The following is a 21,785-nucleotide window of genomic DNA, read 5'->3' as shown; positions in this document are numbered from 1 at the left end:
TTCCTGGCAGGAATTGTGCCTGCAGATGTACTTGGTCAGTCAATGCTGTGTCCCACAAAGTCATGGCTAGTCTGCAAAGGGGGTAAGAATGTGTGCTCCCCTGCTTGTTTATATACCACATGACCATGGTGTTTTGTCTGTCTTTATCAGTAGTTGCCCTGGATGAAGTAGATCCTGGAAGGCTGTCAGGGCATTTTGAACAGCTAGCATCTCTTTTTGATTGATATGTAGATGCATTTGGTTTGAGGTCCATGTGCCCTGAATGCATCTTCCTGCCATGTGGGCCCCCCAGGTATAATCTGATGCATCCGTTGTTAGTGTCTGCCTGGCTGGGGGTAATGTGAATGGCTGCCCCTTGTTTTGGTGACAAGTCTTTGTCCACCATCAAAACTCCTGTTGCAGGCAGGGAATGAGAGTAATCATAGTTTCCAGGCTGTGGCAATGTTGAATCCAAACACTTTTTAGGTAACTTTGAAGTTTCCTCATATGCAGTCTTGCATATGGAATTAGTAGGATGCAGGATGCCATGAAGCCCAAAGCCTGCAGATTTTTTCTTGCAGATAAATGGGCTTTTGTTGCCAACATTTTGAAATACTAATAACCAAAAGAAAACAAAAGTCCATAGTCAGAAACTATTCCAAAAAAGCAAATGAGAAACGCTGTCTGGTAACTATAAAAGCTGTCCTCCTCTAGTACTTCCGAAACACAGAATTCACTTGACGAATAGAAAAACACTTTTATTCCACGAAAATCTGCACAACTACTATAAACATAGACTAATACAAGTAGATTCTACTTGTATTAGTCTATGTTTATAGTAGCTGTGCAGACTTTCGTGGAATGGTACTAGTTTTGATTTCTTTTTGTTGCCTGTGTACCCTAGGCATGTTAGAAGTCTTTTCACAAATGCCAGATGCTGTAGAAGAATGTCCTTGTTCTCTGCTTGAATTAGACAGTTGTCCCAGTAAGGATATACTTGTATTTCTCTTTGTCTGCAGAATGCAAATACCGGTGCCAGGCACTTTTGTAAAGACCCTGAGCGCAGTAGATAAGCCAAAGGGCAGTGCAGAGAATTGGTAATGCATTGAGCCAGCCTTGAATCTGAGGTATCTTCTGCATATTTGTCTGATTGTGACATGCAGGTATGCCTCTTTTAGGTCTAAAGTCACAAGCTGCCGCTCTTGCCCAGCATGGGCAGAAGCTGCTGCAAAGTCAACATCTTGAATTTTGGTATATCCAGGAATGTGTTCAGAATAGATTTTTAGATTCTGAAAAATCTTGGCTCTCCCAGTGGAAATGCTCCCTCATGGTATGCAAGGTTTCCCCAAAAGAATAGTCCTCAGGAGGAGAAGCTGAAGGAATAGATTCTTCAGCATTAGATCCTCATAGGGGGGGGGGAGTGAATATTCCTGATCAGAAGAGGAATCAGAAGAAATAGAAACCTAATCTGAAGATTCATAATCTGGCTCTTGCCTAGGCCTCTTATCAGGAGGAGGATGGGAGCCCCTGATCAAGGTAATCAAGTCCTCGGCCATTTTGAGCATCTGTTTTTTGGGCATGGAGACCTGTCCATGTGGCTCTTGAATTGTTTTCTTTGTCTTTAAAGGTGCTTTAGTCTTTGCCTTTGAAGCTGTAGTCGGTTTAATATATAGATGTTTAGGTCTGAATACACCCTCAGAAGCCGGTGCCTGCTCAGTGGCTCCAGACCCATCTGAGGGAATAGCGTCCGAGGCTCCAATACTTTGAGTTTCCAGTGGCATGGCCGACTCCACATGGGAGTCGGTAACAGTCTGCGACTCTAAAGTAGCGGGTGTCAGGGGCTGCGAAAGCACCTTACTCAGAACCGGCGAACCGGTGACTGGCTTAGAAGAAGCTTCGTCGTCGGTTTTGAGCCTCAGTTGTCTTTCTTTTTCTTTGCATTTTTTGTGAACTCCGGTAGTCGGATGGCTATCCGATGACATTTTATAATTAAATCTGTGCCTAAAATGGTTTAATGCAAAGTCATACCGACGCTTAATAGTGCGTGGGTTAAATCTAGCACAAAACCGACAACTTGAAATGTCGTGGTCAGGGCCTAGGCAAGGAATACAGTAAGAGTGAAAGTACTTATGTGGTATCTGCTTTCCACAAGAAATACAATTATTAACTTTTTCTGACATCGGTCTGGAGCAAGAAAAAAGTTTCCCCAATGGGGGTAATTAGCTTTAATGAAGACTTTGGATCTGAAACTCGAACATGAATATCTCAGGAGTTGGCCGACCAGCACTTGCGAACTGCTTCTTCTTCGGGCACCGCGCGGCAAGAAAGACTAAAGAAAATGGCATCGGCTGCATGTTTTATACCCCTGATGACCTGACATCATGGAAGAGGAGACAGCAACCGACGCAGGACCCAAGACTTTGGAATTCAGGCTGACTGAGTGCAACCTGCCAGCAGATTACCCAAATGTAATGACTGCTACAGTGAAACACGAAGTACATCTATACCAGAAGAATGTAGTGCCCCTGAAATCACAGGCACTCAAGTTAAAACAGCCCTCTCCAAAGCCAAAAACACAGCATCAATGGAACCAGATGGTGTCCCAGGCTGTGTCCTACATGAGCTCAAAGATGAACTAACCCCTCCCCTAAACACACTGTTTAAACTCAGCCTCTCCACAGGCTACTTGCCCACAGAGTGGAGCACAGCAACGGTTATTCCACTCCACAAAGGTGCCACAACGGACCCCGTGAACTATCACTCTATAAGCCTGACTAGCTTGGTCTGCAAAGCTATGGAGTGCATCATCATGGATCTCATTAACAGAGACACAGGAAACCTCCAAACACTGGACCCTACCCAGTTCGGCTTTGTTAAGGGCAGATCATGCCTCCTAAACCTGGTGGACTTCTTTGAGACGGTTACCAAAGTTATAGACAAGGGAAAGGTGGTCCACACATCCTACCTAGACCTCGCAAAGCCCTTCGACACCATTCCCCATTCAGGTATTATAGACAAGCTCACCAGCCTGAATATAAATCCCTACGGGATGAGATGGGTTGCCAACTGGCACACGGACAGAACCCACATGGTAACAGTTGTGGGAGCTAGGTCTGACTCTAAACTGGTTACAAGTGGTGTTCCCCAGGGCTCAGTCCTAGGACCCCCCTCCTGTTCGGCATATACTTCTCAGAGGTACAGGCAAGCATAGGAGGACTATGGCTGACCAAGTTCGCAGATGACTGCAAACTAGGGGCTATAAATGACTCTCCGGCTGACAAAAACATCCTCCAAAAGGGTCTCACTGAGACAGACAGCTGGTGTCAAACCATGGCCTCAAGCTAAATGCCAAAAAGTGCATAGTCATCCCCTTTGGAAAAAACAAAGTACCCACAAACTACCACATAGGTGGTAGCCCCCTAAATATGGAAGACGTAATAAGGGATCTGGGGACCCAAGTAGATAGTAACCCCTCCTTTGATAATCACATTGCCAAAGTGGTTAGAAAATCCTTCTATGTGGCCCACCTAATCACAAAAGTGTTTGCATCCAGATCGAAAGAGGTCATTGGGCCCCTCTATGCATCACTCATCAGACCCATCATAGAGTACAATGCCCCATTTGGGATGTACCTTACAAGACACCTGCAACAACTGGAAAGACCACAGAAGTACCTCACCAAGAGGATCACTGGCCTCAAGCAGATGCCCTATGCAGCTCGACTGAATAAACTCCAGCTGTACTCAGTTGCATACCGCCTACTCAGAGGTGATCTCTGCCTGATGTACAAGGCCATGTCCAACCCAGAATTTATGGACATGCTCCACCTTAAGAAAACCATATCCCCTCGAGCCACACGCTCCAGGGATCTAAACCTCACCAAAAGAATAAATAGGACGTGCTGGAGGGATAGATTCCTGTCCCAGAGACTTCCCATGCTCTGGAACAAGATTCCAATCTACATTAGGCAGAGTTCCTCGCTAACCCTCTTCAAGAGAAACTTGACAAGTGGATGGGAAACAGAAAGTTTACCCCAGGGATCACTTCAATGGCTCTGCTGGACAGAGGCACAGGGAACTAATCTAAGGGGGCAGTGAAAGCCAACACATTCTGGCTAGGCTTATAAATGCCTTCGGGCAGATAGCCTCGTACCTACCTATGAACCTATGCCAGAGTCACAGTCTTAAACTCATTGCAAGCACATAATAGTATCGTTAGGCAAGACAGCCACCCCCACAAACTACTATATTGATGATACAGCCATAAGAATCGACCCTGTAGTCAGGGATTTGGGAAAGTATGTAGAAAGTTACTTGGACTTTGACCATCATGTGTCTACAGTAATAAGGAAATCATGCTATGTTGAACAACGTATAATCAAGGGTATATCATCCAGGTCCAAAACTGTCATCCGTCTGCTGTATTCCCCCTTATAAGACCAATCATTGAGTATGATTCCTCCTTCTGTAAGTATCTGACCAGGCAAATGCAACAATTAGAGAGACCACAGAAGTTCCTCACAAAATAATACATGGTTTAAAAATAAGTTCTATGTGGACTGCCTCAAAGCCTTACCCTTGAACTCAGTCAAATTCTGTACCTTGTACCCGTGAGGTAAAGAACTTATCCATTATGCCAACCTTTCCCAATGCTTCTGCTACACATCCACCAAATAAATATCAGAAACACCCACTCCATTGACCTAAATCTCCTCTACAACACAAACAGGACATTCTGGATGGGCAGGTTTATGTCTCAGAGGCTACCCCTGTCTGGAACAGGCTTCCCATCCATGTGAAGCAAAGTTCTTCCCTGTATTTACTCAAGTGAAACTTGGACGAGTGGCTGAGGAAATAATATACCTTGGTCTGGCACCTATGTCTGTGTTAGGCAGAGAAAGCTTGTAACTGCTTGATCATGCAAGTGTTTGCTCATCCCCACAAAACCTAAGGGACCAATACCTTTCTAATATTTCTTTTTAAGTATTCCTTGGCTTAAAAAGGCCCTTTAGGTTTGTTAGCTTAGCATCCTCCTAGGATCCTAGACATACCTTATTTCAATTTCACAGTGGACCTTGCAGTTAAGTTATGGAAACACCATTAACTTCAGTCTGCTAACTGCTTTTTCATCCAGTTCTGCATATTAAAAATCCATTTGACAGCTAACATCACAGAACCACAATATAACAATTTCAACAGCGGCAGAGTGCATTTTGACAATTTATACAGTGAATGGTACTTTCTCACAAACCATGAAATATGTTTACAAAAAGAAACTAGGGTAATAAAGAAACCTCACACTAATTCTGCAGAGTATGTGCTTTAAGAAAAACAAAAAAACTGTATGAAGATTTGTCTATGTGGAAATAAACAACTGATGCAGGACATACATCTTAAATAAAGATTTCAGGATCCCTTATCAATAAGGGAAACATGCTGACTTTAGTGGGTTCTGTACTGTGACCTACAAAATTTGAAGTATCAGAAGTTCAGATTTATCAGCAGGCACACACAGGCTACTTACCATCTTATGTGGTCTTTCTCATCTGTAAAGCCCGCCCCTGACAGTGTGGCCGTGGTCTCTGAAATGAACCCAACAAAATAGTTGCTGAAGTGGAAAGAGACTGCATTCTCATAAGCTCTTAGCCATCTGTGCAGAAGGAAAAAAAAGAGAAGAAATGTGAGCAATGTGCACAAGGTTAAAAAAAACATTTCTGAATTCTCTTTTTGTCTGTCATAATCCAATAGCACTTCTTGAACAAATATGATGAAGAGTCAAATAACAATTTATAAATGACAGGCTTTTTGGGTATCACATCTCCATTACACGGACTTGCGGTTGGGGAATATCTGACAGTTTAGTACTTCTGGCTTTGCTGCTTATTGACAAGAGTTCTAGTGAACACCAGATGGGTCTTTTTTTGTAAAACAATATTGCACATGTGCTATTACTCTGGGAGTAAGCATCTGCCATTCTTCATGCTAGATTATAATCATACCACCCATGATCTCCATGGTACAGTACAATTCCATTAAAATTTCTCTCCAATTCCAAACTCCTGTCCTGAGGAACAGAATCATTTCTTCACTGACTGGGGCAGTAACACAGCAGACCTTACTAACCTCCTGGGATTCCTGGCTTATGGAACAGACTAATAGGTTCATAGGTGTGTACTAGGCTAATGGCCCTGGAGCCTTTACAAGCCTAGCCCATAGGATTACCCTGGCATCGTGCCACTGGACATTAGTTCCCAGTGCCTCTGTCGAGTAGAGCCACTGGAGTGATCCCTGGGATGAATTTCCTATTTCCCATCCACTCATCAAGATTTCCCTTGAAGAGGGCCAGTGAGGTGCACTACTTGACATGTATGGGAAGTCTATTCCAGGTCTTCTCTGACTGTTACAGTAACACAGCAAACCATGCTAACCTCCTTGGACTCCTGAGTTATAGAACAGATTAATGTCTTCTATGGCTGGTGCAGTAGCACAGCTAATTCAAGAAAGTTCTAGGAGTCCTGGCTTAGTGATCAGATTCACACTGGCTTAGGGAGCAGATTCATATCATCTGGGAGGAGTAGTGCAGTAGCAGAAAAAAACTGGGGTAACCTCTAGGGCTCTTGAACTACAAAACACATTCATATCATCAGTAGCTGGTGAACCAGCACAGCAAATTCAAGGAAACCCAAGAAATCTTCATTTAGGGCACATGTACATATCATCAATGGTTGGTGCACAGCAAAACAAAGTTAGGGTAAACCTAATGACTCCCAGATGAGGGGAAAGATTCATATAATTTGTGAGTTGAAAATCAAATACAATCCAAGACTCCTGAATTATGGAACATATTCATGTCATTAATGTTTGGCAGGATAGCATTAGTGCGGCAGCACAGCTTGCAATACCAAAAACTTCTGCTGCCATGGAAACAGAATGTTTTCTGACAAATTCCCTAGGGTTAAAACTGCAAATCATAGAGCTCATGAACTGCTGCTACTTGGTCTTCATTAAAGCTTTAGCTCATTCAGTATAAACACAACTTGCCAGCACCCATGTTCCATGGACCACATGCCGTTTGTTCTTTGTGGCTTATACTGTCTGATGATCAGGCAACAAGGCCTTGAGCTATATGCAAAAGTTACTAAAGCAAGGTCTAAGTATTGATATCATCCCCATGCATTGGTTTTGTCATTTTCTTTCTTACTGGACCCATTCACATGCCATACAATGACCTTTATATGTACTGCATTCTCGATATATAATTTTTTTCCTTTTCATACACTTAGTAATGCCACCTGCAGTCCTTCGGTGGTAAGAAAACCACAGAATATATAGTACCTTCCTAACTCTTTAAGAAGTACAGTTCCCCTATGGATACTTAGCCCTCCATGTTTGGTAAGCCCAAAAAGCAGAGCAGGTTTGTTTGCAAACACCTGCCACCAGCATGGTATGATCAATAGATCCTGGAAGCTCTGCCCTATTCACCCTTTGGCTGGCCATAAATACCTTGCATCTTAACTTCCTGTCCATCACCAACCATTCAACACATAAGAAACAAAAACAACCCTCTAACCTACCTGATCACGACACCCCTGCAGAGCAAGAGAGAGAGAGAAGAGAAAGATGTCACAGCAGAGTACATATCACTTGGAAGTAAAGAGCATATCAAAGTTCAGAAAGAGCTTGTTGGAATACATGCTGTTACCTGGCTTTTCTCTTCTTCCTGTGCTTCAAAATCAGAGCAGTGAGAAAGCAAGGAAAGGTAAAAAAAGAAAGATTATAACAGCTGAAAAAGAGGTCTCTATCAGACACAGTGTGTATAAAATTAAGAGAAAAGTGTAAGAAACCAGAGTATACACCAGAATACTGTCAAACTAATTCTAAACGGGTACTGTTATAATGTTCACACCATTAAAATAGCCTAAATTGATGTTTGAATTTCCTGAAACAAAGGGATGATACAAAGTCTGGCAAACTGTAACACATATGTTTCAGACAAAGAAAAAAAAATCAAATATAGCAGTACAAAAACATGAAATGCACATGCTGTGGACAAAAATCAAAAGATTGTATTCAAATTAAAAAATGGTTTCCAGGGTCAAACAGCTTTGGTAATGATTTTGCCTGACTAATCCAGGCACAGTTCACCAAACCATACCATAGTAGCCAAAACAGCCAATATCCGTGCTGAAATACATACAAATAAAAATTACAAAAAACGAATGTTGTACAAAAGGGGTACAACTTCCAATAAACCCATGCAAGGAAAATACATTCTATACTGTACAACTTAAAACTCAGAAACTGGTACATTTCAAGAAGAAAGAGCCAACCTGCTCTTGTGGTAGTCTTGGAAAACATTGGCTGTTTCCTCAAAAACAACCTATGTTTTCAGTATAAAAGACCTAGAAAAAGAGATAATGTACTTAGCATTTCAGGTGATCTTCAGACAGGCCATCTGCATTGGCGATTGCTAAGATTTCTTTTCATGAGACCCTATCTTGTCAAATTGTGAAATTCTCCAGCTCCCACACATGCAGGTATGTGCCTGTGTCTCCTTCTTGTGATGCATGTGTTTTCTTTTCTTGCCCCAGCTCCCCTCTAACCATCAAGGCTTCCCCTTCCTTCTCCTCCTCCTCCCGCTGAGCTGGCCCATTCATTCTTCCTTGGGAGACTGCCCTATGGTCTATATTTTTATTTTTCTGGAGGCAAGAGGCAAGACAGCAGGAGTGATGCCACAGGCTGTGCGAGAAAACGAGTTTTTTTTTGGTTAAGCTTGAACTCCTTCAAAATGCAGGGTTACTTTCATGAACTGCATATTAGTGTGCAATGGGACAATGCAAGTGGACTGTCTTGCATCTGTGGTAACACTTTCCCTGTCTAGGACTTACTATATGCCATCCTCCCTCATGCCAGCTTCAGCAGCTGCTAGAGCCACTAAAAGAATGTGGGTCACTTAGCCCTCTGCACCAATGGAACTGGCTTGGTGCAAGTCATGTTTCCAAATAGTAGGCTATAAGGACAGGTCCAGCCACTGTACTTCCCTATTTGACCTCCATGCACTAAATGACTACAATATGAAAGACAAAAATCAGCAAAAGTATAAAATTACATGCTTGCTTGACTTACACGAAAATCCATTTATTGATGCTGGTTGAAAATATTATGCAAACACAGTTGGATGTCAGTAAGGTAATAAGTATTTATTTCAGAGATCTTTATCATAGAGCAGGTGAATTGATAAGCATATAATTGTAAAGGCCAATTTCAAAGACCCTCTAGAGTGAAGAAATGTTGGGAAGAATCCCAAGCATCATCAGTCAACTATTCTGGGGTCAAAGCCAGAAAAAAGGTAACAATTAAGGAATCAATGGTTCCTGTATTCATGGTCAAGAAATAATTGATCGATAAATATCTGAAATGGTAAACAAGTGGCCATGGCACAATGTCTGAAATGGGCACATACTTGAAAAAGGCACAAGAACAGGTCATATGACAGAAAGATCAGTCTTTAAAGGCATTTTACAATGGACAGTTTGCCAAGTGGTACAGTTACCAGTCTACATATGCCGGGACTGAAGAAAGACAACAGGTCTGTCCCCCCTGGGACCATGCACAATGGCCATAACTGTGGTACATGAAACTGCAGAACTGCAAATTTGAAAGGGAGAACACATGCTAGCTCAGAAACTGTAGGAGGACTCTCCCTACTCCAAAGTACAGAAATTTCAGAATTCTATATAAAACAGCAAGGGTGCAAAACACAAAAAGTAAAACCATGAGTTTCTATATTTGCTGATATTCTGTTGGAATTGTAGTTTACTTTTTAAAGTGTGAAGACACACATTACCTGGTCTTGCACTCCTGATAGGCAGCCATCTTCTTGAAATCATGAATCCTTTCCATGTGGAATCAGAACTGGTGACCTACATAAGGGGTATAAAGGATACTCTTGCTTCTATATTTTGTTCTCAAAATGGGGATTTTAGTAGGCTAGTTTAAGGATAGTTCTGAAACCATTTTCAAGGGGAAATGGACATTAGCTTTGAAGGACTTCCAGCCCTTGTGAAATGACAAAAAAGGTTCCCTACATTCTGAGGTCATACAGGCAAAGGTAATGGCCACCAAGAACAGTATCTTCCAACAGCCAAAGTTCAGATCCTTTTCATCATCAGGTTTGAATTGGAGAAGGGAAAAGCCCGTCATTCATGATGCTCAAGCCTCAAGGAAGGAAAAAGCTCCTCAAAGGTGGATGAAGCTACACAACCCCTTACGCTGCTGCATGATAAGCCAGCTAGATCACAGCTCTGACATTCAGATGGCTGTGATGCACCAAAATGACAGAAACATGTACCTTCATCCCAGAATAAATGAAAATGACAAGCAGGTGCCTGTGCTATATCAGAATTACTATAAAACTAACCAACTTAGAAATAAGGATGGCATTCTACCAAGGTGGAAAAGGTTTTCAATTTGGCAGATTAATTCTGTTATGTAGAAGATTGTCTGCACCTCCAGTCATTTCTGAAATGTCTGGTAGAAGTAAAAGATCTGAAGACAAAACCACACCCAAGGATGAAGATATCAACCAAGTGGGATATTTCTTGGCTTGTATTGGACAAACTCCTGTACAGTCAAAAAAAAAAAATCTACACCCTCCTAAACCACCGCATGACAGCAAAGATGAGTTCTGTTACTTCGTCAAGTTTTTCAACGAAGTGTATAATTAGAAGAAAGGAAATTTACAAAGGTTTACAGAATCTTCCATGTCGAAAGAAACTACAAACTCTCCCATGCCCTTCTGAAACAAGCAGAACAGAAAGTGGACCACATCTTCCCATGTGGCTAATATGGGTAACTGGAGTGCTACATTCATGGAAGATCCTGGCAAAACAGAGCTGCCTTATCCTAAGCTCCAAGACAGGGCTGCAACTGCAGCTGAAGGATCTGCCTGACCTTCACATTTCCTGGTATGAGTTTTTTTTTTTTTTTTGAACCACGCTGAACTGAGGTGGGCTACCAGCCACAACTCTGAGCAGAGATACCAGTTGACTAGAGGCTTCTGAGATTCCCCAAAAACATAAGTTGCCTGTTTTTTGTTTTTTTGCTCGATAATACTATTTACTGCACTTTTTATTATGTTCTCCTTATTTAATACTGTATTTAAATACCGTAAACCAAACTGCACTGTTTGCACTGCATTTGTCTGTCATACTGTGCCTGTTAAATCATATTTTGTTGCAATTTTCACTGTTGCAAAGCTTTTTTTGCTATTTTCACTGTTTGCATCTGTACTGTTTTCCAGTCAAGCAGTGTTTTGAATAACTAAAGAATGCTTTAAACAGTAAACAAATCAGTCTATCTTCTTGCTGTGTTTCTTCTGTTTAGAACACTTTTTAGTGTTTCCCAGCTAATTTAGTGTAGCTAGTAGCTGCAGCACAATCCTGATACAGGTTTGCTGCATCTGGGTCTGTTTGTAGTGGCTGTTGTATTCTGAGCACATTTTTCAAGCCATATTTGATTGGAAGGGGCCCTTCTGCACCCTTATGAGAGAAGTGTGCTGATTGGACCCTGTCTGGTGGAGGGTGATTGGTCTAGGGCTTGGAGTAAGCACCCTCACTGGTTCTTTTGAGTTTTTTAAAACGTTTTTTTTTTTTCAAGTTTTTAGTTTCTGGTAATTAAGCACCACATTTCAGTGGGTTTCTGCTTGTTTGTGCATTGCGCACCACAGTCGAACAGATAATTTCAAAACTTTTCCCTTAGATACATCTCTAGTACATTAGTGTAGTCCTCATCTTTAGTATATATCTCTGGTCTAAGAAGTATTGCTAGTGAGCTGTGACCTATTAAACTACCAGCCCAAAAACCCAGTAAGCAATATCCATCTACAGAGCACCTCCTAAATCAGTCCTGAAAGCACCACCTTTGTGATAACAGTTCTTCAAACCTATCATTATGGACAGTTGAACTATCCTTGTTTCTCCTGCCATCTTTGTTGACTTAGGTCTCCTGAGGCAGTGTAGCAACTGCCTAATGTACAGTAAGGACCCTCTAATAATAACTCATTCTAGTACAGAGTGCAACAGATATATCTACATCTGCTGTCTCACACTCAAAACAGTAACACTGAAGAGGTTGTCAACTCAGCCAGCACTACTCATGCACATAATACCACTACTCATACACATCGTACGCATTTAACACATAAATCTCTCAAAAATAACTTACCGAAACACCAGAGGCCTCCAATACAAAACACTGCTACAACTAACACAGTTCCACAGTGCCCAAGACACATAGCAACACCAGTGTCTCACCTACCAAAACCTTAAGGCGCAACTCAAAAAACAAATTTTCTTGTCATTGGAGACTCCATACTGAGACACATGGATGTCCCACTCACCAGGTTAGATAAAGAGAAAGTCACGGTTAGCTATCTGTCCAGTGCCGGGATTCATCATATCACACATGCACTCAGGTCTCTCGGCAACAAATACCATAATAACTCTGTCATAGCTCATGCTGGACTGAACGACCTAAGACATACTTCACTGGACTATATGAAGAGAGACATGATTGAGCTCTTAAGAGTATATGTCTCAGGCAGGTATGCCCCCAGCTTTGAGCAGCATTACCCTCAGCTAGAATGATTCCACAGTATAAACAAACAATGATTGATATCAATAATTGGCTAAGTTTCTGGTGTCATTCATAGGGGATCACGTTTCTGTCAGCCTAGGATAAAATTGGCATTTCACACTGAGCTAATCGAAGGAAGTCGGAGGAAGGGCTCTGAGCTAACTAATATGTGACATATAACATTAAGTATCTTGTTTTTTGCTTATTTCTGAGTTATTTATATCACTTTTATTTTACTTACTGTGTGTGAGGTATTAAGTAGAATTTTCTACAATTGTTAAGCATCTGATTGGGTTTGTTTGTTCTGATTTTTGTTTCCCACCCTCTGTCCCTCTTGGTATCCTGTTTTTATACTTGGTGGCTTTGCAATTGCCCGTCCCTACTGTAAGTTTGATCTGTGACACTCCTCCCAGTCTAGTGTCATTACCTCATTCTACCTATTCCAGGGTGAACATTTGAGAAGGCCAACCCAGTTAGCTTCTGCTCCTCCTTTCCCCTTTTCCACTTTACAAAAAAAAAAAATATTTTCTAAGCTTGTTTCCTGCCTTTCCTATAAGTTGTTTAGTCCAGATACAGATTTGCTGTATCCAGGACTGTCTGTAAGCTTCTGAGCCCCCAAGCCTTTCTGTGTTGGAGGGAAGCCTTCTAGCATAATTTTGTTTCTTAGAACTAGCCAGTTTTCTAGTTTTAGCACTCAGATCTGTTTCTTTGAGCTCAGCAATTTTTCAGAACTCATTGTAAGCACTAAATAAGCTACAAATTACTGCAGCACTCAACTTTCCTCACTTGTCTAGAGGAAAATAGAGAAAAACAGTTTTTAGTACTTAATAAATAAGCACCTATCCAGGCATGTCTAAGGGTCAGCTCCCAGTGTTTTCTCCCGTCTACCTGATGAATCTGGGCATCTTGGGGCAATGCAGCAATTGCCTCATGTACACAGAGGACCCTCTCCTCCTACCACCCAACACTACAACCTGTGAGAGATGCACTTATATAACCAAACTGGAAGCAAAGCTCTCTTCACCCAAGACTGGACTAGACAGTCAAGAGGAGAAGGTAAACACTTGCACCATACCACATTCATCACATAGTCCCTTAAAACCTACACCATCAAAACACACACATAGAAACACAAAACACACACCTACATTCACGGAGGCTCTCAAAAAAAAAAATCTACCCAAGCAACAGGGACCTCCAAAGCAGAAACGCAAGCAACCTCCACCACCAACACAACCCAAATGACACATAGCCAACAAACTCAGTGTGCCACTCAACCACAACCCATAAGGCATAACAACGTACCCAACACTCTAGTCATACGTGACTCTATAGTCAGGCACACTGATGTTCCACTCACCAGGCTACACAAGGAGAAATTTACTGTCAGCTGCCTGTCAGGTGCCAGGATCTGCCACATAACGCATGCACTCAGGTCACTCCAAAGCAAGTACAAATATGACTCTGTCATTGTCCATGTTGGTGTGAATGACCTGAGATGTACCTCCCTGGACTACATGAAAAGAGACATGGAGGAGCTTTCTGATCTTGTAGCCCAGGCAGGTATGACCCTAGCCCTGAGTAGCATCCTGCCATCACCCAGAATGATACCACAGTACAAGGACAAAATGATTGACTTCAACAATTGGCTAAACTTCTGGTGTCATTCTAAGGGGATCCAGTATCTGTCTGCCTGGGATGACAACAAACCACAATGCTTTGCCAGAGATGGCCTGCACCTGTCACCCTTGGGATTCCGGATACTGGCTAAGGCTCTTGCCACCCCATACAGTGCCTTTTTTATGCAAGATTCAAATGACAAATTCACCACCATAACAGGTACAAGCAAGCAAAATCTGAGGGTAATGCTACTTAATGGTAGAAGTCTAAACCTCAAAATGCACTCACTCGAGGGATTCCTTAAAATGGAGAACATCGACATCTGTGCAGTGACAGAGACCTGGTTCAAGGCTCCAGAGAGTACCCCTGCATTACCAGGCTATAATTCATACCACACCTTTCGACCACCTAACCTGGACCGAAGTACTAAAGGTGGAGGCGTGTCCATACTCATTAAGGATATCCACACCTCCAGGCTAGTTGCTCAGCATAATGCATCTGAGATTATCCGAGTGCAACTAACTCTGGGCAAGACCGCAATGCAAATTGTAGCTTGCTACAGATCACCCACCATGCCCCAGAATTCCCACTCCTCATTTCTTGATACACTGGAAAATATTAGGGGACAACCTAACACCCTAATAATGGGTGATTTCAACTACCCCACCATTAACTGGGAAAACTACTCATGTATCAACTCTTGTGCTCAACATTTTCTGGAATTCATAAATTCCAATGCCTTGGATCAACTTATCCACACCCCCACCAGGGGCAGCAATATCCTAGACCTGGTCATTACCAACATGGGCAACCAGTGTTCCACACCAGAGGTCAATTCCTCGTTGGTCAGCTCCGACCACAAGCAAATTACCCTAGACATCCACATCCCACCCCCACCCCCCATTGGGGAAACCACCATAAAAAATTTCTCCAAAGCCAACTTCACACTTCTTAAGACAGAAGTGGAAAACTTCATGACACCCATACTGATGGACAATACAGGTACGACTGCTGAATCCTATACAGTTGCACTTTATAAGCACTTCCACGAGTGCATGGATCATGCAATCCCTAACAGAACCAAGATGCTATCCTCCAAAAAAAGGAAGCCAATCTGGTGGTCCCCTGCTATAAACAAACTCTACAACAGAAGAAAGAAACTGTTGCAAAAAAGAGTAAAACCCCACGATTGGAGGAATACCACGGTCAGCCTCAGTAAGAAGCTGAGATCCCTCATAAAATCCTCCAAAGCTAGTTATGAAAACAAAATCACCACCGATTCTAAAGACAATCACAAAGCATTCTATAGCTATGTCAAGAATCTCAATGGCAACACTCAGATATGCTCTGAGTTACAGCACAATGGCACTAAATATACAGAACCAACTGATATTGCCAACATCCTGGCAGATAGGTTCATTGCTAAGTTTACCCTTCTCTCATCCCCTAAAGGGCCCATCTCTATACCGGAAGAATGCAAAGTTCCTGTAATCACGGCTGCACAGGTAAAAAAACACACTCTCCAAAGCCAAGAACACAGCATCCATGGGACCTGACAACATCCCAGGCTGCGTTCTACATGAACTACAGAACTAACTGGCACCCCACCTAAGTACCATGTACAATCATAGCCTCACCTCATGCTTTTTGCCCACTGAATGGCACACAGCAACGGTTATCCCACTCCACAAAAGGGGTGCCACCACGGACCCCAGGAACTACTGCCCCATTAGCCTGATGAGCCTGATCTGCAAGGCTATGGATCATCATGGAACTTGACATTGGTAATCTCCAAACTCTGGACCCTACCCAGTTCGGGTTTGTAAAAAGCAGATCATGTGTCCTAACCCTGATAGACTTCTTTGAAGCAGTCAACAAAGCCGTAGATGAGGGTAAGGTGGTTCACACAGCCTCTCTAGATCTCACCAAGGCTTTCAACACCATCCCCCACTCTGGAATTATAGACAAACTCACTAAACTAGGTATAAATCCCTATGTCACAAAATGGGTTGTCAACTGGCTCACTGACAGAACCCACACTGTGAAAGTAGCAGACTCTAAATCCAACTTCAGATCAGTGAAAAGTGCAGTACCACAGGGTTCAGTCCTAGGTCCTCCCCTGTTTGGTATCTACTTCTCTGAAGTACAGGCTAACACAGAAGGTCTTTGGCTAACAAAGTTCGCAGATGACTGTAAACTAGGAGCAATAATCAAAACTCCTAACGATGTGGACATCCTACAAAAGGGCCTCACTGATACAGATGCCTGGTGTCAAAGCCATGGCCTCAAGCTCAATGCCAAAAAGTGCATTGTCATCCCTTTTGGTAAAAACTCTGTATCCATGAACTACCACATAGGCGGTAGTCTACCTGACACCGAAAGTGACCGAAAGAGACCTTGGGACACAGGTGGGCAGTAGTCTCTCCTTTGATAATCACATCGCCACAGTAGTCAGGAAATCCTTCTACGTGGCACACCTCATCACAAAAGGTTTCTCATCCAGGAAAAAAGAGGTCATTGCTCCCCTCTACTCATCACTCATTATACCCATTATAGAGTACAATGTCCCTTTTGGTATGTAGCTCACAAGACATCTAAAACTGGGAAGGCCACAGAAATACCTTACAAAGAGGATTACCAGCCTCAAACAGATGCCCTACGCAGACAGTCTCAAAAAACTCCAGCTTTATTCTGTCGCATATCGCCTACTCAGAGGCAATCTCTGCCTAACATACAAAAGTTATGTCAAACCCAGAGCTGTTGGACATGCTCCACGTAAAGAAATCCCAATCCCTTTGAGCTACATGCTCTAGGGACCTAAACCTTGTCACCACAATAAACAGAACATGCTGGAGGGATAGATTTCTGTCCCAGAGACTTCCCATACTCTGGAACAAACTACCCATCTATATCAAACAAAGCTCCTCATTAGAACTCTTCAAGAAAAATCTTGATGATTGGATGGGAGATAAGAAATTCGCCCCAGGGATCACTTCTGCGGCTCAGCTTGACAGGGGCACAGGAAAATAATTTTCTTGGGTGGCAAAAGCCAGGGTACCATTTGGCTAGGCTTATATAGGCCCTAGGGTCAATAGCCTAGTACCTACTTATGAACCTATGTTCGACAAACCTCGCTGCTTTGCCAGAGATGGCTTACACCTGGCACCACTAGGCTTTTGGCTACTGGCAAATGCTCTTGCATCCCCCATAGTGCCTTTTTTTGGCAAGGTCTCAAAAACAAAACAGCGAACGTGAATATTGCCAACCATAACAAAATAAGCATTATGCTGCTAAACACTAGGAGCTTAAACCAAAAACAGCACACCCTGGAAGCAGTTCTATCACTAGAGGATGTAGATGTCTGAAGTCACAGAAATGTGGTTTAAGGCCTTAGAGAGTACCCTGGCCTTGCAAAGCTCAAACACCTTCAGACCACAAAATGGACATATGAGACCAAAGGAGGTGGTGTTTCTATCTATATTAGAGAAAAATTCACCTCCCAACTAATTAGATTGTGCAACTCCATGGATCATGATGCACACAAGGCTTACTTGACCAAACTGGAGTCAATCCAAATATTGCCAAACACTCAGGCCATGAGGGATTTCAATTATCCCACCATCAACTGGGAAACCTACTCTAGCCCTAACAAAAGTTCCTTGACTTTATTAACTGAAATGCCCTGGAACAAACTGTTCAAACCCCAACAAGAGGAACAAACATAATAGAGCTGGTCCTCACTAACATGACAAACAGATGCACCCCTGCAACTGTCAGACCCTCATTAGTTAAATCTGACCAGGAAACGGTCGACTTTGAACTGGCACTAACACCAGAACTCATAAAGGGCAAAGTTGGACTTAAATATTTCACCAAAGCAAACTATACCCTCTTAGGAGAAGATTTAAATGCATTCCTTGCCCCACTACCAGCTGGAAGTGGTAACTACCCAAAGCTTACACTAAAGCCCTGAGCAAATCACTTTTATAAGTGTATAGACTCAGCTTTTCCATACAGAATCATAGCCAGAGCTCAAAGTAAAAAACCCACCATGGTGGACATTCAGCATCAACAAACTTTACAACAAATGCAAAAAGTTGATGTGTAAGAAAATTAATGCAAGGCCACAACAATGGAAAACCACTCTCCTCAGCTTCAACAGGCAAATCAGACAACATGTCAAATTCTCTAAGGGTAACTTTGAGAAAAACTTGGTAATCACAGCCAAGGATAATCATAAGGCCTTTTACAGCTATGTACATAGCTTAAAAGGTAGGACCCAACCATGTGCCAAACTAGTGATTAATGGTATCACATACACACTGATCCCGCAGAGATAGCAAACCTGCTAGCAGACAGATTTGGTGAAAATTTCACTCCCTTATCCCCTCCACGCTTATCACAAACCTTGCCTCCAGCTTCCTCCTCACCCTACATATCTGAAGAGCAGGTCATTAAAGCCTTGTCTAAGGTAAAAAAAAAAACAGATTCTATGGGACCAGACAGCATCCCAGGTTGTCTTCTAAACAAACTAAAACATGAACTAGCTTCACCATTAAGTACCCTATTCAATCACAGCCTAATAACTACTTTGTTCCTGTGGAATGGAGAACAGCCACTGTTATTCTCATCCACAAAGGTGGCTTAGCAACAGATCCAGGGAATTACAGACCTATTAAGTCTGACCAGCCTCATTTGTAAAGCCATGGGCCCCATAAATAAAGAGATAGGCGACCTCCAAACCCTGGATCCAACCCAATTTGGCTTTGTCAAGCACAGATCCTGCCCATTAAATCTGGTGGATTTCTTCAAAAATGTGACCAGGGCCATTGATAAGGGCAAATCTGTGAACACAGCATACCTCGACTTGGCAAAGGCCTTTGACACAATCCCACACTTGGGCATTACCAATAAACTCAGCAAACTGAATGTAAACTTCTTTGTTGGAAGATGGATTGTCAACTGGCTCACAAACTGGTCACACACTATCAAAGTGGATGACTCCACATCCACCAGCAGACCTGTCACCAGCAGGGTGCCACAAGAGTCAGTGCTAGGCCCACTACTGTTTGGTATACACTTCTCAGAAGTTCAGGCCAAAACTAAGGGGCTGTAGCTGACCAGGTTTGTGGACGACTGCAAACTGGGTGCAATTACTGAATCCGTAAATGATGTCCGTATACTTCAGGATGGTTTTATGCAGAACAACGACTGGTGTCTTAGTCATGGTCTCAGACTGAAAGCAAAGAAATGCATCATCATTTCCTTTGGTAAAAACACTGTCCTTCACACTATCAAATTAACAGTACACTATGTGCCTACGAAGTGGTAAGAGATCTGGGGTCACAAATAGACTCTGACCTTAATTTTGACCACCACCTATCTACTGTAGTAAGGAAGATTTTATACATAGCACACGATTAACAAACGCATCACTTCTAGAGCAAAGAAGGTTATAATCCCACTTTACTCATCACTAATCAGGCCCATAATTGAGTACAACACCCCTTTTGGCATGTACTATACAAAAGCACCTGCAGCAGTTGGAGAGAACTCAGAGATTTCTAACCAAGAAGATCAAGGGACTCAAACACATGCCTTACACAGACCAACTGAAGTGCCTGTCACTATAATAGTATCATATAGACGTCTTAGGGAAGAATCAGGCCTGGCTTAAAGAGAAATCTCTGACCAAAGCCTAATGAACTTGCTACACATCTGTAAATCAAACAGAACTAGAGCTACCATTCCAGGGATCTAAATATGGCCTGAAACTGAACAGAACATGCTGGAGGGACAGATTGGTCTCCCAGCAACTGCCACATCTTTGCTATAGGCTGCCAATTCCTGTAAAGTAGAGCACCTCTATGACACTTTTCAAAAAGAACCTGGATGAGTGGATGGGGCACCATAAATTCTTACTGGGGATAGTGGCCACAAACCTCCTGGATATGAGCAGTCATTAACAAATACAAACCTGAGTATCAAGTAGAGTATCTATGGTATTACATTGAGATGAAATGGCTAGGCTTGAAATGACCTCCGGGTCGGTAGCCTAGTAACCTCCTATGAATAACTTTAAAAGGTGCTTCAATGGACAATATTGTGACCATTTTTGCAGTCATAACAAACTTATTGTGTGCAGGAAGTAGCAACATATTGTATGTTCATGTCCATATGGATATATCTTTGTCTAACCAAAGCAGATGCAGAACCACTCTTTTCAGAATTTGAAGAGGGAGAGGCAATGCACTTAAAGCAGGTGTGCATGTGCGTGTAGACTCCTTCCTTGGGGATTCCTTTCCTCCTGCACAAAGGTGAAGCCCAGATGGGTCTCATAACTCGGCAGCAAAACACCTTTCTGCACTACTGATGAGTTCTGCTGTAGGAAGGACTGCCCACAATGACAATGGTCGGCACAAATCTCCACTCTAGAATCCAATGACAGTGAGATGTCTGGCATTAACAGTAGATCCAGAAGAGTGTGACGGCTGAAAAAGAACTGGCATATCATTGTTTAGTGAAGCACCGTCATCCACAAGAGGGTAAACAGGATGGTTAAGACAGTGGTCATCATGAAACCCAAGAAGAGCAAAAGTGTCTGTGATTTCACCCACCTCTGTACCACCACCCAGTCTAACTATGTCTTCCTGGATTCTCTCTTTAGGCAGGAATGAGCAAAGTCATCATCTTCTTTCGGCTGTTCCCGTTAGGGGTCACCACAGCAGATCACCTGTTTCCATTTGTTCCTGTCCTCTGCATCTTGCTCTGTCACACCAACCACCTGCATGTCCTCTCTCACCACATCCATAAACCTTATCTTAGGCCTTCCTCTTTTCCTGTTACCTGGTAGCTTCATCCTTAGCATCTTTTTCCCAATATACTCAGCATCCCACCTCAGCACATGTCCAAACCAACGTAATCTTGCCTCTCTGGCTTTGTCTCCAAACCTTCCAATCTGGGCTGACCCCCTAATATAATTATTCCTAATCCTGTCCACCATCGTCACACCCAGTGCAAATCTTAACATCTTTAACTCTGCCACATACAGCTCTAACTCCTGCCTTTTTGTCAATGCCACTGTCTCCAACTGGTCTCACTACACTCTTGCAGACCTTCCCTTTCACTCTTACTGGTACTCCTCTGTCACAAATCACTCCTGACACTCTTCTCCACCCACTCCATCCTGCCTGTACTCTCTTCTTCACCTCTCTTCCACACTCACCGTTACTCTGAACTATTGATCCCAAGTATTTAAAGTCATCCACCTTCACCACCTCTATGCCTTGCATCCTCACCATTCCTTTATCCTCCCTCTCATTCACACACATATATTCGGTCTTAGTCCTGCTGACCTTCATTCCTCTTCTCTCTAGAGCATATCTCCATCTCTCCAGGGTCTCCTCCACCTGTTCCCTACTCTCACTACAGATCACAATGTCATCTGCAAACATCATAGTCCACGGGGACTCCTGTCTGATCTCGTCTGTCAACCTGTCCATCACCACTGCAAATAAGAAAGGGCTCAGAGCTGATCCTTGATGTAATCCC

The 21,785-nt window shown here is 42.8% G+C and overlaps 1 protein-coding gene across 1 annotated transcript in view; it reads right to left on the bottom strand.

Annotated features, from left to right (window-relative positions):
* PORCN (porcupine O-acyltransferase) overlaps positions 1–21,785 on the bottom strand; it is a 279,229-nt gene that overhangs the window by 128,862 nt on the left and 128,582 nt on the right. Inside the window, exons 6-8 of the mRNA XM_044079316.1 lie at positions 7,681–7,841; positions 7,553–7,567; positions 5,503–5,628 (exon numbers count right to left, since the gene is read on the bottom strand). Of these exons, the coding sequence (XP_043935251.1) occupies positions 5,503–5,628; positions 7,553–7,567; positions 7,681–7,841 (302 nt within the window). The remainder of the gene's footprint in view (positions 1–5,502; positions 5,629–7,552; positions 7,568–7,680; positions 7,842–21,785) is intronic.

Source organism: Protopterus annectens, chromosome 8.part0, assembly GCF_019279795.1.
Source record: "Protopterus annectens isolate FY-2018-M chromosome 8.part0, PAN1.0, whole genome shotgun sequence".
NCBI classification, from domain to species: Eukaryota; Metazoa; Chordata; order Ceratodontiformes; family Protopteridae; genus Protopterus; species Protopterus annectens.
The sequence above is the reverse complement of the archived record's forward strand: the minus strand, read 5'-3'. Positions and strand labels throughout refer to the sequence as shown.